Source organism: Myripristis murdjan, chromosome 19, assembly GCF_902150065.1.
Source record: "Myripristis murdjan chromosome 19, fMyrMur1.1, whole genome shotgun sequence".
In the NCBI taxonomy this organism is placed as follows: domain Eukaryota; kingdom Metazoa; phylum Chordata; class Actinopteri; order Holocentriformes; family Holocentridae; genus Myripristis; species Myripristis murdjan.
This window is the reverse complement of record NC_043998.1, coordinates 7919857-7934143: the sequence shown is the minus strand read 5'-3', so window position 1 is coordinate 7934143 and position 14287 is coordinate 7919857. Positions and strand designations below refer to the sequence as shown.

The 14287-nt window shown below is 38.6% G+C and overlaps 1 protein-coding gene across 1 annotated transcript; it reads right to left on the bottom strand.

The window, feature by feature from the left end:
• Positions 1-1419: 1419 nt before the first annotated feature.
• LOC115378131 (gap junction gamma-1 protein-like) lies at positions 1420-11092 on the bottom strand. The gene is made up of 2 exons (XM_030078290.1): positions 11043-11092; positions 1420-2918 (listed from the first exon to the last, which is right to left on the bottom strand). Exon 2 carries the CDS (start codon positions 2852-2854, stop codon positions 1478-1480), a length of 1377 nt encoding a protein of 458 aa, XP_029934150.1. The 5' UTR covers positions 2855-2918; positions 11043-11092; the 3' UTR covers positions 1420-1477.
• Positions 11093-14287: the final 3195 nt, after the last annotated feature.

Here is a 14287-nt window from a genome sequence, read left to right as displayed (position 1 = left end):
AAGAACACCAAATAGCAGGATTGACAGGGGATAACAAATTTGTTCATCGGCATCACCTACAAAGAATGCAAGAGAGCAAGGCAAAACACAAACTCAATATATTTTTGTCATTTATTTATGCCCTTGCAAAATAATTAAAAACATGCACTTTATTTTTTCATATAAAACATTTTCCACAAATGGAAACAGTGGCACAGTGAAAAGGCCTAGCCTTAACAACATTTCAATTTGAAAATAAGCAAGCACAAAACATTGGTATTGGTTGGCATGGAATTTGTTGTACTAAGCCTGGGAAAACCACAACTCTTGGGCCAGATGTGCTGGTGTTTTGGGGTGTAACAAAAATGTTGAATGTATGTTTAAACACTAACTATTTCAGCAAGGTGTATGAACTTCCTCCTGTGAACTTGGAAATGTGTCATCCACACAAAAAAATCAGGGAAAAAAAGTTAATAAGAGCTGGAAAACAATATTAACAACACTTTGAACACTCGTGTAGCAGAACTATGTTTAATTGTTCAACCTTTGCCAAACCCTGCCACTGACAAATACATTTGAACTTAAGTCAAAATATGAATAAGAACTACTTATATTTGTCTTTCCCCACAAAAGACACAGAAGCACTGTAGAATATCAAACGCAACCATTTTTAAAACAAAAATTTTTGTTCTTTTTCTTTATAGCAAGATTTTTTTTTCTCAAATATACAACATAATCAATCCAAATGCTCAAGCAGCACCCCGAAAAAAGTGTCTGACATTTCACTGGTTTGAGGGATCAAACAGTAGTAACCTCACACATTGCATATTGCACAAATGAAGGCATAGCATTGTATAACATTTGGATTGTGTGTGTTATGCATTGCTGCTTTAGCTGTGTCTCTGTGAATCAGCCCTTTCACGGTGTAGTAAGGCACCTTAAATAACAACAGAGAAGCCTCCCATATCCACACACAAGCAAAGACAGGATCATAGCACCAGCAAAGATACAAAAGGTATCTTATATTTATTATGTTCCTTTACTTCAGGATGGGTTCAGGAGCAGCAAACACTTAAACAGATGCCCAGCAATGTCACAGACTTAAAGGGTTAGGATACTCAACACCTATTTTACATTACTAAACAGAAAGAGCACAATCAATCCTGTGCTGTTGGCTTCACATGTTAACACACCCCTGTTTTATTTTTATTTTATATTTCTCAAACTATGCCTGTATGAACTAAAACTGTGCAAAATAAATTGTACAACTGACTTTTTCTTGTTTTCATGGTGAGGGGATTATTGTAAGATAATGTAAAATAGTTGACTCACGGGCATACAACCTTAAAGGGATAAGTAAACGTCTGTGTGTGTGTGTGCGTGTGTGTGTGTGTGTGTGTGTGTGTGTGTGTGTGTGTGTGCATGTGTGTGTTCATCTGAGCAAGCTCTGCATTGTCAAAACAACTGCAAAAAATCACAGTATGTCACAGTTTATGGTTCAGATCCACTCAGAACCCTTCCCCCCTCCAAATTTGCTGCTAACACTGTTGCTGCTGCTGCCTATGTCTGTGTCCACCACGCTGGAGGAGTGTTTAGACACCTGCCTTCGCTCACGGTGAGACTTGCTGTGAGTGTTGTTGTGGCTCTGTTTCTGGCTGTAGGCCTGAATGTCAGCCTCCAGCCTGCTCCGTGCCTGACAGATCTCCTTCTGAAGAGCTCTGGAGGCGTCACCTTTCCCTCCTCTGGTTGTGTTGCCATCATTTCTGTTGCTGTGCTGCTGTTGCTTCTCTTGGGCAAAATTGACGTGGTTCTGCTTGCTTGCCATATTGGCATTACTAAGGTCAGTGAAGGGTAGTGGTTGGTCATTATTCCCAGTAGACAGGAGAAGAGGTTTGATGGGGATGTTGTACCCTGGAGGAGCTGAAGATGCGTTCCAGGAGAGAGGGTAGCTGCCATAATCCTCCCCGTTCACTCCTCTCACTCCTGCCTCGTTCAGAGCGCTTGCTCTCTTTGTCAGCCTATACAGCTCATCTTCAGGGAGCTGCTCACGGCGAGAGTGCAGGATCTTACAAATGGTACTGGTGCCCAGGTGGAGCATCTCCCATATATTGAGTGCCAAGCAGAGCAGAGAGACAGTGTACATGATGAGAAGAAAGATAGTCTTCTCAGTGGGCCGTGACACAAAGCAGTCCACGCTGTGCGGGCAGGGCGGACCAGAGCATACATAGCTGGCAGGTACTGCCAGGCCATAAAGGGCATACTGCCCACATAAGAAACCTACTTCCAGCACAGAGCGGGCCAGGAGCTGAAGGACATAAATACGCATCAGCCCATCCTCTTTGATGCGCTGGCGCCCATCATGACGCACCTTCACTTTTCTTTTTCCACCACAACTTCCACCTGCACCATCATTACTCTCCATATCGGGCACTTCGTAGATCATTGGGTCTTCCTCATTGTCGTCCTCAGCCTCTTCAATGCCTCTGTGCTGCCTCCTTGCGGCAAGGTAGTGCTTCTTTTGTTTCCTCTGGTGCAAACCACCCGTTCCCCCACTATCTGCATGTTCCTCAGCCCGGGCAATTTTGTTGACTGCATAGCCCAGGTACATGAGTGAAGGTGTGGCCACCAGAATGATCTGGAAGACCCAGAAGCGGACATGTGAGAGTGGCGCAAAGGCATCATAGCACACGTTCTCACAGCCCGGCTGGCCTGAGTTGCAGACGAACTTGCTCTGCTCATCGTAGTAGATGGACTCACCTCCTACAGCTGTCAGCACAATGCGGAAAACAATGAGGACGGTGAGCCAGATCTTACCCACAAATGTGGAGTGGTTGTGGATTTCTTCAAGCAGGCGAGTCAGGAAGCTCCAACTCATGGTAGTGGCAAAGGAAAGCGGTCAACAGAGAGGCAACATATACCTCTGTTTTTCCTCTAGGCCTCTGTGGAGGATTAAAGACAGTAAATATGATTAACACTTGTGTGACATGCATGCAAAACCATAAATAATATGTGCATAAATACTCAGAAACCATAAATAGAATATTATCACTCTATTATTATACTTCAGGGCTCAACATTACAGCACAGATGTTTATCAGCTTTCTACAAATATATAAGTATCATACATTCCAATAATGAAGGCACATTATTAACAATAACCATAGAAAATATATTGACCTCAGAGGTCACATTTTCTGACAGGTAGTGTGTCTGTATTTATTGCTTACATATTGTAGTTTTTAAGATATCCCTTAGCCTTCAAAGAGACCTGCACCTCCGACCCGACTGTTCTTGGACAACCAAATTTGAGCTTTGTACTTGTCTTGTGGTTTCTCTTAGTGACTGAAAGTTATTATGAGGTGATACATAGGAAATCAGCAACTTCATTGAAATGGTCCACACTGTTTTTAAATAACATTTACTTTCAATTTGAGGTGGTTGTAATAGTGAATAGGTTGTCAGGAACAGTTGTGAGCAGTAAAATGTACATCAGTGGCTATTACATTTTTATTTCACATTTATTTCTAATAGTATTTTTTTCTAGACATGTAAACAAATCTATTAAAATAAGGATATGAGGATGACATAATGAGTGCAAAGTGAGATAAATCCCCAAGCATGTGTCTGTGTTTTCCAGACAGGAAGGAGATGTGTTCGGCTTTATTCACTTCACTTCACTTCAACTCAGTCTAGGGCTATTCTAATCCCCAAGAGTGAATGATTTGCAATAAAAGGCAACAGTCGAAGTAAACCAAGAGATTAAAAGGTGGACAGTACATTTTGTGAATCCAGATTATGCCTATTTATATTTTCAAGGGACTCCGTGAATCAAATCTTTACTCTAAAAATTACATATGTGGAAGATTCAAGAGGGAATAAAATTATGTTCCTAAGTAATTCTAGTCCTCTACATATAGGGCATCATCAAAACAAAGTTTTGAGCTAATCAGACTTTATTAGTCCTCCTTTTTTTAATTATCTACTATTTTTTTTTTTTTTACCACAGGTGGTATTTGTAAGGTGCAGTGGAGGAGTTTGGGTACAAGACAATACTTAATAGGAAGAAATTGTTTCAGATAATACTAATGGTTGGGAATTTTCACGTACCAAAATATTGCTAAGAGCTGCCAACTTGAGCCACTGACTCTGCTTCTTGCTGGACATAGAAACATACCTAGGAAATATTATAGTCCACATAGAGTATGAGGGAGAACTGCAAGCAATATTAGTAAAATCAATATCTTTAAAGAGGCTCAAGGGTTTTTTGGGAGTTATTTTAATTACACTTGGCCCTCTATTTTTCCATATCCTCCGAGAAATACTCTGTCTTGGCAAATAAACTATTATTTCCTTTATCCCTTGAGGCAGCAAGGCCATCCATAGTTTACAGCAACTCTAAATCTCCTTTTCATCCCACTAACAACTTCACTTAGAGTGATTAAAACTTGATGTAGACTGCTGAACTATGGGATACTCATCCTCACCAAAAGAAAATAAATTACTCGAGACTAACTGATAAGAGAGAAGCTGCCACCAGATTGAAGAGTTACTATAAGTTTATCTGCTACACATCTTTCCCTTTTGGATGTAGCATGCATTCCCCCCAAAATAAAAATAAATAAAATGACTGGAGCATTTTACACCACCTAAGAGTGCAGCAAGACTAATGTGTGAAAGGAATGACATGGATGAGGCAGATTTGGACTGACAAGTATAGATCTGAATCTGAATTACAAAAAAAAAACTTTGCTTGGTTACGTAATAGTAGGTCCACCTAAGGACTGTGCAGATCACTAGTTGACATTACATTTGAACGAACTGATTTTATGATGATACATTGATCTTCCACTTTTATTTTATTTTAGTACCATCAAGCAGCTAATCTCCACATTTGTATACAGACTCAATTTCAAGTGTAATCATATTTCATTTATCATAGAGGCTGTATTTATACCACAACACAACTTATGCTGGCACATAAAGTAAGAAATATTTTAAAAGGCTGCAAGAAGTATAAAGTCAAGCAAAAGCCATGAGAAACAAAGCAAACATGCATTTTGCGCTACGATACTGTATATTGTAAGTCATCACAGTCATGTAGTTTTGGCATGAAAGTGAGAGCAGTAGCAGTGTCTTGCTAATAGACATGGCTAATTGTGCAACATACAGTACGTCTTGCTTGCCTGGACAAGTTTTCCCCTCAGCAAATGGAAGGCAGGGTTTCCCCAAAACGAAACAGGCTGTTTTGGCTATTTTCAGTGCTCGAAATCTCAGCAGGCATCATGGTTAACATTGATTTGACAACACTCATAAAACACCAGTGCTGTTGCTGTTTTGCACATGTGAACATGCAATTTACCACATATGGTACCTTTAAATGGTGAAATGAGAATCATCCAAGTCAAAGATCAGCAAAGATCCAACTGCAGAATTATGGGCTGGAGGCCAATGTACAGAATCTTCACGCAAGGCTCAAAATCAAACTTACAGGCAAACAAACAAACAGAAGATGGGATACGAAGCATACTGAATCCAAAAAACAACAATCTGGCAAATAACTGAGGGATACTGATTGGAAAATATATTACTGAAACTAATAAAGTAACAAAGTCGGTGTGCAAAGAGGGTATGCAGTAGTGGTGCTCTGGAAGGACAAGCAGGCAACAGATGATGGGTAAGCAGACACGTGGGGTGTAAGCTGCACAAAGACACACAAAATTTGGACAAACTGGACGTTCTGGCTGAGTCCACGGCAGCAGAGAAGTTCATTTGGAGGAGAAGGTGAGAGAATCAAAGTCTACAAAAACGGTACTGTATTAGACATTTTGGTCTCGTCTGAAAGGAAGACCAGGAACTGTTCAGATCTGTTCTGCATGGCCATCACTTGACATTTCAAGTTCTGCATTATTTTTATATTATTTGATACTCAAAGCAGAACAGTTAGGGTTGTTCTGATGAGATTGTGGCGCTTACACACATACATCTGTTTTGAACGTGAACCTATAACAATTCATTGAACTTGTACCTATTTAGTATTTGTCTGACACTGTCAGACAAATATCACAAAAAGCATGATGAAATTACAGACAATGTAACAGGGGTCAATTCTTCAGCCATTTAAAATAGAATTATGAATGCATAACACACTGGAAAATATTAGTAACCTATAGCACGCATGTAAGAAATAAAGAGAGTACACTGTTGTCCTTTTATCTTTACTATTTGCTTATTTGGTACATTATCCCCTCTCAATTTAGTGGATTTTTCTTCCAAGTTTGCTAAGTTAGTCCTCTCTCCATTGTGGATGATATTTCATTAGCAGTTCCCCTTTTCTACCACAAGGTGCTGTGTGTGTATGCATGGTCAGAGATGTGCAATAATTCACAGACGTTCTCATATATAAGCACACACTGATAAATACCACAGTTTGTGTGGAAACAATTGCACAAATGGTATAAGCACATAACTGTATGTATGCACGGCTGATAAATGAGGGACCAGCAGTGCTGGTCTTTGAGTCCCTCCATTAGCCATGATCAATGCACAGAAAATAAAAATTTTTAAATTCTATCTGCAGTTTAAGCAATTCATTTTTGATGGAATTAATACACTTGTAAGAGATTCATATGCATGAAATTATGTCCATTTGCAGTTCAGTGATTTATACCAAAATGTTACTGCATCATATTTGTTTGTTTGTGCATATGCTCCCTTGGTGAAAGAAAAAGACTACTATGTTTTTTCTTGTTTCAGTAACTCTTTCCACAATATATTAATGCTATCAGAGGAGTCTGGACAACTCTCATCTCATCAGCAATCCCTTCACTGTGTCATCCCCTGTTGACCCTGAGCATATCAGACACATCTTCACCCAAAACACACAAGGTGTGCCAGTGTCCAAGTTATGACAACAAGAGGCACACAAAACAAAGGCCCAACTCCTGTCCTGAATCAGATACTCAAAAGGAAAAGACTCTGGAACAATAAATTAAAAAACGTTCCTCCCTATTTCTCTCATTTTCTCACATTCACACACAGATGAGGCCAAATCTCTGAATAGAAATGATGTCACAAATTCCTCTGGTATATTTTGAGAATGTTTTCCCTCTCTTTGCTGGCAGTGATGGGTATTAGCTTTTAATTCTTCTACCAAATGTAGAACAACAAAAATGACACTCGGCCTAAAATGCAATTCACTGTGAAATTGATCTGAAATGGCAAAGAGACAAAGTCCTTTTCCGTTTAATTTCCATCACTCTCCAACACTGTATTTCTGTGCAGTGGTGACAAGTTTACCCTTCTTTCCTTAAATAGCTGTGCATTAAAGCTCGTGTCTAAACATACTCTTGGGACTAGCACACAGAGGGAAGAGTAATGACAACGATGGAATGCTTGACCACAATTACTGTTGTTACTGAATGTCCTCTGATATGAACTGCACAAGAGATCATGCCCTTACACTCTGTAGACCACAAATTTCCACTTTATTCCAAAAACAGTGAAAAGATAACATGTTTGAGTATTATGAATCGTTTTTGTTGTGCTGTAAAATGAAGTGAAATACTGAGGACCTGAGGAGGAATGTAATGTGTGTCAATAATCAAACAGCGCAGTACAAATTCTGGTGTCAAACAATGCCATGATAATGACAATAAACAGTAGATATGTGTGCATATGGGGCTGATGTAGGCTAGTAGCATATTGTGGATGCACATTAAAAGGGATCTATTTGGAGTCAGTTTTAAATATTTGGAGCTGAGCGGTACATGTCGTTTAAAAAATATCATTAGTGAACAAAGCTTGGATGGCTGTCTAATTGCGGTCAAAACACAGGACAGCATGTTTACCTTCCACTGACATCGGTCTACTGTAAATACATATGGGCCCATTATGCTCACACAGCTGTTCCTCAAGCTCTTCCGATGCCCCATCAGGACAGTTTTGGTTTGGCCTCCTGCATTTCAAATATTGTAAGTATGTTGTCAAAAAAACAAAACAAAAAACAAAAAGAAAAGAAAAGAAAAAAGTTTGCCATATTGCTATGTAGTTAACTATACATTTATATTTATTCTGATATATTTGCCTATAACCTCAATACCAGCAGCTACACTGTGCTATCACATATAAAACAAACCAGCAAACTGCTCACATCAGTGTCCGAAGTTTTCAGTCCACAGTCTTACCTGTCTCATTAACAGTCATGTGTCTTCTAAAACTGCACATCTGGTCATGTTGTGTAACGTCTTACTTTGTGCTCCAGCAGCAGCAGCAGCACCCAAACACAAAGATGGACAGTAAGAAACTGTTTGGGTATCACCCTTAATACTGCTCATTATCAGCTCATCAGCCAAGCTCATCTTGCTGCTGCACAATAGTAATTATCCAAAACTACAGTCCAGTTTCTTAATGCACAGATGTCTGCTTGATGATTATGTGGGACTTGTACTTATAATCATTGTTACAATTAACGGCCACTGAGTCCACCATAGAAGATGCAGTTAGACAATAATTACTCAAAGCAGACACATAACCATCTAAACCAAAATATTTCAAACTTAATTAAGTTATAACATATTATTTTTGTCAATAGTGTGTCTTGTGCTGCAAGCGAGGGCACAGCAGCCCCATGCTGGCATCACAGTTATATTCTCGCATCTTATCATTATACTGGTGGCCCTTACAATGCTTGCTTTTTATTTTTTATTTTATTACACTCTCCTCTTAAATAACACATTTTCTTTCGGTTCCTTTTGCTTAAATATACATCTTAATATTTAACAGGGAAAAAATGCATTTACACTTACTAATTCTTTCATAAGATAGACCAAAACTACCTTATTCGTTTTTTTTTCCAGAGCGCTGCTTTTATTGGGGAACAGAAGAGCTTGTTGTCCTATAAAGTTTGGTATACTCTTTGGACAACATGCTTTGCTTGAAATGGTGTGAGGTTATAACATTGTGACTCTTTGTTGCCACGCCTTTCAAGAACAGAATATGAAATTATGTACCCTTGTCAAGGCTGATATTATCATAAGTATCTCAAATATCTAACTATTTCCACATCATTTATTAAATCATATCTATTATATGAGAAAATTCAATAAATTATCTCACACTATATTGAAGGCTCTCGAAAACACTGTAGGCTTAGTTCTGGTTGAGCAAAATTTCATGCAGGCTTTTCTCTGGCTCCCAAACAAATATTTGCCGTATGATCAAAGACGCTGTGATACTGAACGAATGGATGTCACACAGTTTTTTTAATTAGACTTACGCACTCATGCACTCAGCACAGACACTTAAACACACATATTGTAGAGACAATATATCACTTCTAAACTAAAACAAGGTCCCCATTCCGCCTGATAAACAATCGTGAAATCCAAAGGGAATATATTTATAGGTTCACACTTTTTCCCTTTGATCATCGCATCCAGGATCCTATTCAGTCATCCCTTAAGAATCTCCCTCATCCCATCTCTTTCCTTTTTTTTATTGGAATGCACACATCCCCCCACCACACACAGCCTTCCATCAGCACAAAGGAGACACAGACTGAGCTTCATAATTAAGCATGTGGCCCGAGGACACTGGTGTGTGTGGGTATGTGTGTGTGTGTTTGTGCGATTGCAAAAGAGAAGGAGAGCGAGCTCATAATCCACATTGTCTGAGGTTTCTCTAATTAAACACTCAGGGAGTAAGAGTATGATGCAGGGTTTGTAAGGCATTTAAAGCAGAGATGGGAATGGGGAAATTGGGGCAAATTCCTACATATGTACACCTATAATAATAACTAAATTCTGGATACAACTCAATAAATTCCTATCTTCATTTCCCAATTCAGATCAATAATGGCAAATCATGGTTATATAGGGTATTTCATTTATGGAGTTACACCAGTCTGTCAGTAATGCAAAATAACCCACTGACTCTAGTTGGTCTTTCTGCAAGGCATCTTGTACTATGATGCTGTTTTAAAAACAAATAAATAAATTAAAATTAAAATTTGTAGATGTCCCCGCCCCAAGCTTATACCACAACTTATTTTTCACAAACACAAACTATGATAACCAGTGACATACACATGGTGGAATATGTAAATAAGGCAAGTTAATTCACTTCAGTAGCAGCCATTATAAACATCAAGATGAATAATCGACATGAGGGATAATCGTAAAATCAATTAAAATCAGCTGGAGTAGCTTTTAGGCTGCTCTTCCTGTTAACGGCACATTTTGACAGGTTATTTTGATCTTAAAACGTATTAATTTAAAACTTCTTGAGTCCCTGATATGATGGATCAAGTTTGTGATTCATCATGCCCAAGAATTCAAATTACACTAATTGTACACTAAATACATCACATACAAACACAGGTATACATGAACACGCACACACTTTCTCTATTGTAATAATAATTTTCATTTTGATATTAATCATTCAAATAATGTTAGACCAGCAGACCATACAGGTAACAGAGAAACAGGAGGAATAGCTTGCAGAGGTATAGGTGCTGCCACTTTGTGTACAGCCTGAGGAAGAAGCAACAAGTTTTAATGCAGACACTGACTCTTTATACAAGATCAAATATTAATACAAGATTAAACGTTTTCTTTAAAATTGTACACCTATGTGTGTGTGTGTGTGTGTATTTGGATTTGTTTTTAGATGTTATTGTTCAGTTATATCTTCAAAAAAATTATCACCCATATCGAACATTAGACCTCCTCTGCTGAATGTACCTTTAGAATGAGCACATCTTTGCTTGCTAAAAATTTTAATGGAGAATTCTGAATAGACTTTGACAAATTAAAAGGTTTTAGAGTGTGATTCTGGATGTATCACATGGAACAGATTTGGAGGGAAAAAAGCTGAACACACCACAAGTGAGAAAACTCCCTCTACTTCTATTACCAGTAGTGCCTCCACTGGCACGACAAATAATAATACTTATGAAAAAGTTTTTAAGAAAACAAATGTGTTATAGTTTCAGCTCAGATCCCTCTCAAACAAAATTCTGAAGCTGCTTTTTTTTTTTTTTTTTTGAAGTAAACAATCATTACCTGTTTCTGTTTTGCTCTTTCTGTCCACCTTGATTGCAAGACCAGAAGTCAAAGAGAATTCAAACCCATGTTCCTGCAAATCAAACAAAGTTGAGGACACCATTAATCCTTGTTAGATTTAAAAAAAAAAAAAAAAAAAAAAAAAAAAAAACTGACAGAATAAATCAACTGCTTTTAAAACAGACACATCTGTTAAAGGAGAGTTCAACTTTAAGCTTAATTAGACAGTATCTATTCCATAACAAATATTTTTTTCTTTATTTCACAGGCCATGTGTTTTGATTTACACAATATTATTCTCCACACACACACACAACTGATATATGTAAATGTTTTCTTCTCATGATTGTGAGGATTTAGATCACACCAGTGCCTGGCCTGTTTCAGATTTAGTGTATATTACTGTGAATACCATGATATTATGTGTTAACATTTTAAGCCTCCAGCATTCATTCAATCAACTTAACCATAACTATATAAAACACACACTGACACACATTTTAATTTGAACGCCCTACAAGCCTAAAGCAAAAGACTTTCCACCCATCCTCTATGGCTCAAGGAAAAAGACTCATGGATAAAAGAAGATTTTACCTGACCAATATATTGGGTGGACAATTTTATCAGCCAGTATTAGCCAATCACAGATATATTGGTATCTGTGTACCCATTTTTGTTGTTTTTTACAGAATATAATGCCAGGGGTAATTTAATAAAAGTAGGTTGGCTATATATGTGTGGAGATACAGAAGCAGTGAGGAGAATAGTGTATGAATATCGTGGGGATGAACTGATTACTCAAGTTAAATAAATGTAAATAAAACCATATATGATGATGACTTGTTAACTTTACCGCTCTAACATCAGCGTTAGAAAACTAAGAGCAAAACTAACTAGCTAGCTAATGGTTTGTCCAGAAGCTGGCTGGCTCAACTGTTGGCTTAATTTACTTAATTATTTATTTTACTTTACTAAAATTTGTTGAGTAAGTGTTGTTCAAGCAATTATTTTCGTGTGTGAGCCTGTTTGACCAGTGAAAAACCAAAACTGAATGCGCTAATATTAGCTCGTTATCTTAGCCTGCTAGCAAACTAACGTGCTAGTTTTGAAAAGACAAACGTACTTTTTTAGTCGTTTTTTTTTTTTTTTTTTTTTTTTTTTTTTTACACTTCAACACGCGTCGTTTGCGTAATAAATGCTTTCGACCCTGCATTTTATTCGTTTTCACCAGGGATACAGACAAAGTTAGGTCCTACTTGAGGTAAGTTTTCCCCACCACAGCATCCTCACCTGCTCAGGCACATCTGGCGCCGCTAGTCTCCGGCGGAAAACGAGTTTTCACCTCACAAAACAAGATGTTTCAGTCCAGTACAAAGCTACACCGACACATGCACTCCTCGTTTTGAGGCGCCGACAGTTCACTCATATTAAAAAATATATAGATACATATATATCCGCAAAGTTTCTCGGAGTCGAGCAGATGTCGCCAAGTGCCAGCTGTCTGATCTGAAGACTGGAGAGGAAGACCGGGAGGAGAGGAAGGCAGATGGGATGGTGCGGTGAGCGGTGTGTGTGTGTGTGTGTGTGTGTGTGTGTGTGTGTGTGTGTGTGTGTGTCAGACTGAGAGAGAGAGAGAGAGAGAGAGAGAGAGAGAGAGAGAGAGAGAGAGAGAGAGAGAGAGAGAGAGAGAGAAACTCTATTGTCAAGTGTTTGTCCTTTGTTGAAAAAGGAAGCTATGCCTTTCTTGGCTCATATCCCTGTTTTATCTGATAAATAAGATAAAATCACCTGCCATGGATGTAGTGTGTAGGGTATATTAAATCCACTAAACGAATGGCAGGTGTAAGTTAATAAGAATATAGTAATTGTTAATAATAATATAGTTTTATGAATTGTTTGTATTGGATTGCTTGTTTGTATTGGTGGTTGTTTGCCTCATGTTTATCACTGGAGGTCATAGTTTGCCCACTACATCATCGCCCTACTGCATCCTTTATAGCTGCAGATACATACCACAGAGGTCTCAGTCCCACTTGAATTCCCAGCTCTATGTGCACAGGCGTTTCTGAGCACATACACACTCAGGATCTATTGTTCAGCAGCCAAATATTTTCTGAGGTTAAGACCTTTCGCCCCATGTTCGCCCCTATCATCTTTTACCAAAGTCGAGGAATGAGGCCTTTCTCGTTTTCCTCCTTTATCAACAATTCACAGGACAGACAATGGTTAGGTAACTTATAGCACAGTGCAGTGCGTCAGACACAAGAAAACCAGTCTGCCTTTGTGTTTCTAATCTACATCTGTTCCTAGGAACTGCTGAGCTTCATCAAAGTGGAGATGCTGGTGAAACTCATCCATTTCCTTTTGGATTAATGCATACGGCACACCAGATCAAGTTGATTACATGCCGCACAGAGTTTGAACTTATTGAAAAAGGAGTGGGCAAGACTACTTTATTTATTTATCCACTCTGCTCCATTACTTTAAGACTGAGACTGCACAGATACTAAAAGTTTTCTTTTCATCCTTCTTCCATTTTGTCACACATACAGGTCCTGGATCTGTAAAATAGCTTTTTTTGGCAGGAGCTTTGTGCCTTCAGCAACATGCCTCAGTATGGACTGCTTCTGGCAAAATTGTCTGTGTGTATCTCTAGGGCCAAAATGTCTGCCTGTGTTTGTCCCGTGAACTGGTTGTGTCTGGTTCTCTATTCTTTTTCATATTCCTGTGTTACTACTATTCTTTAATTTCCTCATGTACAAGTTATGCGTGGGCCAGGATTTTGATAGAATAATTAATATTAATTAAAACTGCACATGGCTTTTACTCGGTTGTCCTCCCACTGCTGGCTGTGAGTATTTTCAGGACTTAATGTAAGCTACAAACAAATGGACGCTGCTCACAATGCAGTGCTGTTTTCCATTAAATATTTCCTGAACCTCAAGGACAGCAAAGATTGAGTCTGTCCAAAACAAGTGACTGATGACCTGTGAGGGTCATCAGTCTCGATTTTTTTAATCTCCACTATTCCTCTGAAGAACAGTTACACTTAGTTCAGACTCTCCTTTCTCTTCCCCTCATGTTGCAAATCGACTGTTTTTTCCAAGGAGAGGCGTTTCTCAAAGCCATTAGCTTCACCCTTGGTCTGCATTGTATTCTCAGAATATCAGCAGAAGAATCAAACCCAGAGGACAGGAAACGCTTAGACCCTAATCAGCCTGAAAGCATTTTGGCATAGGAAGCCC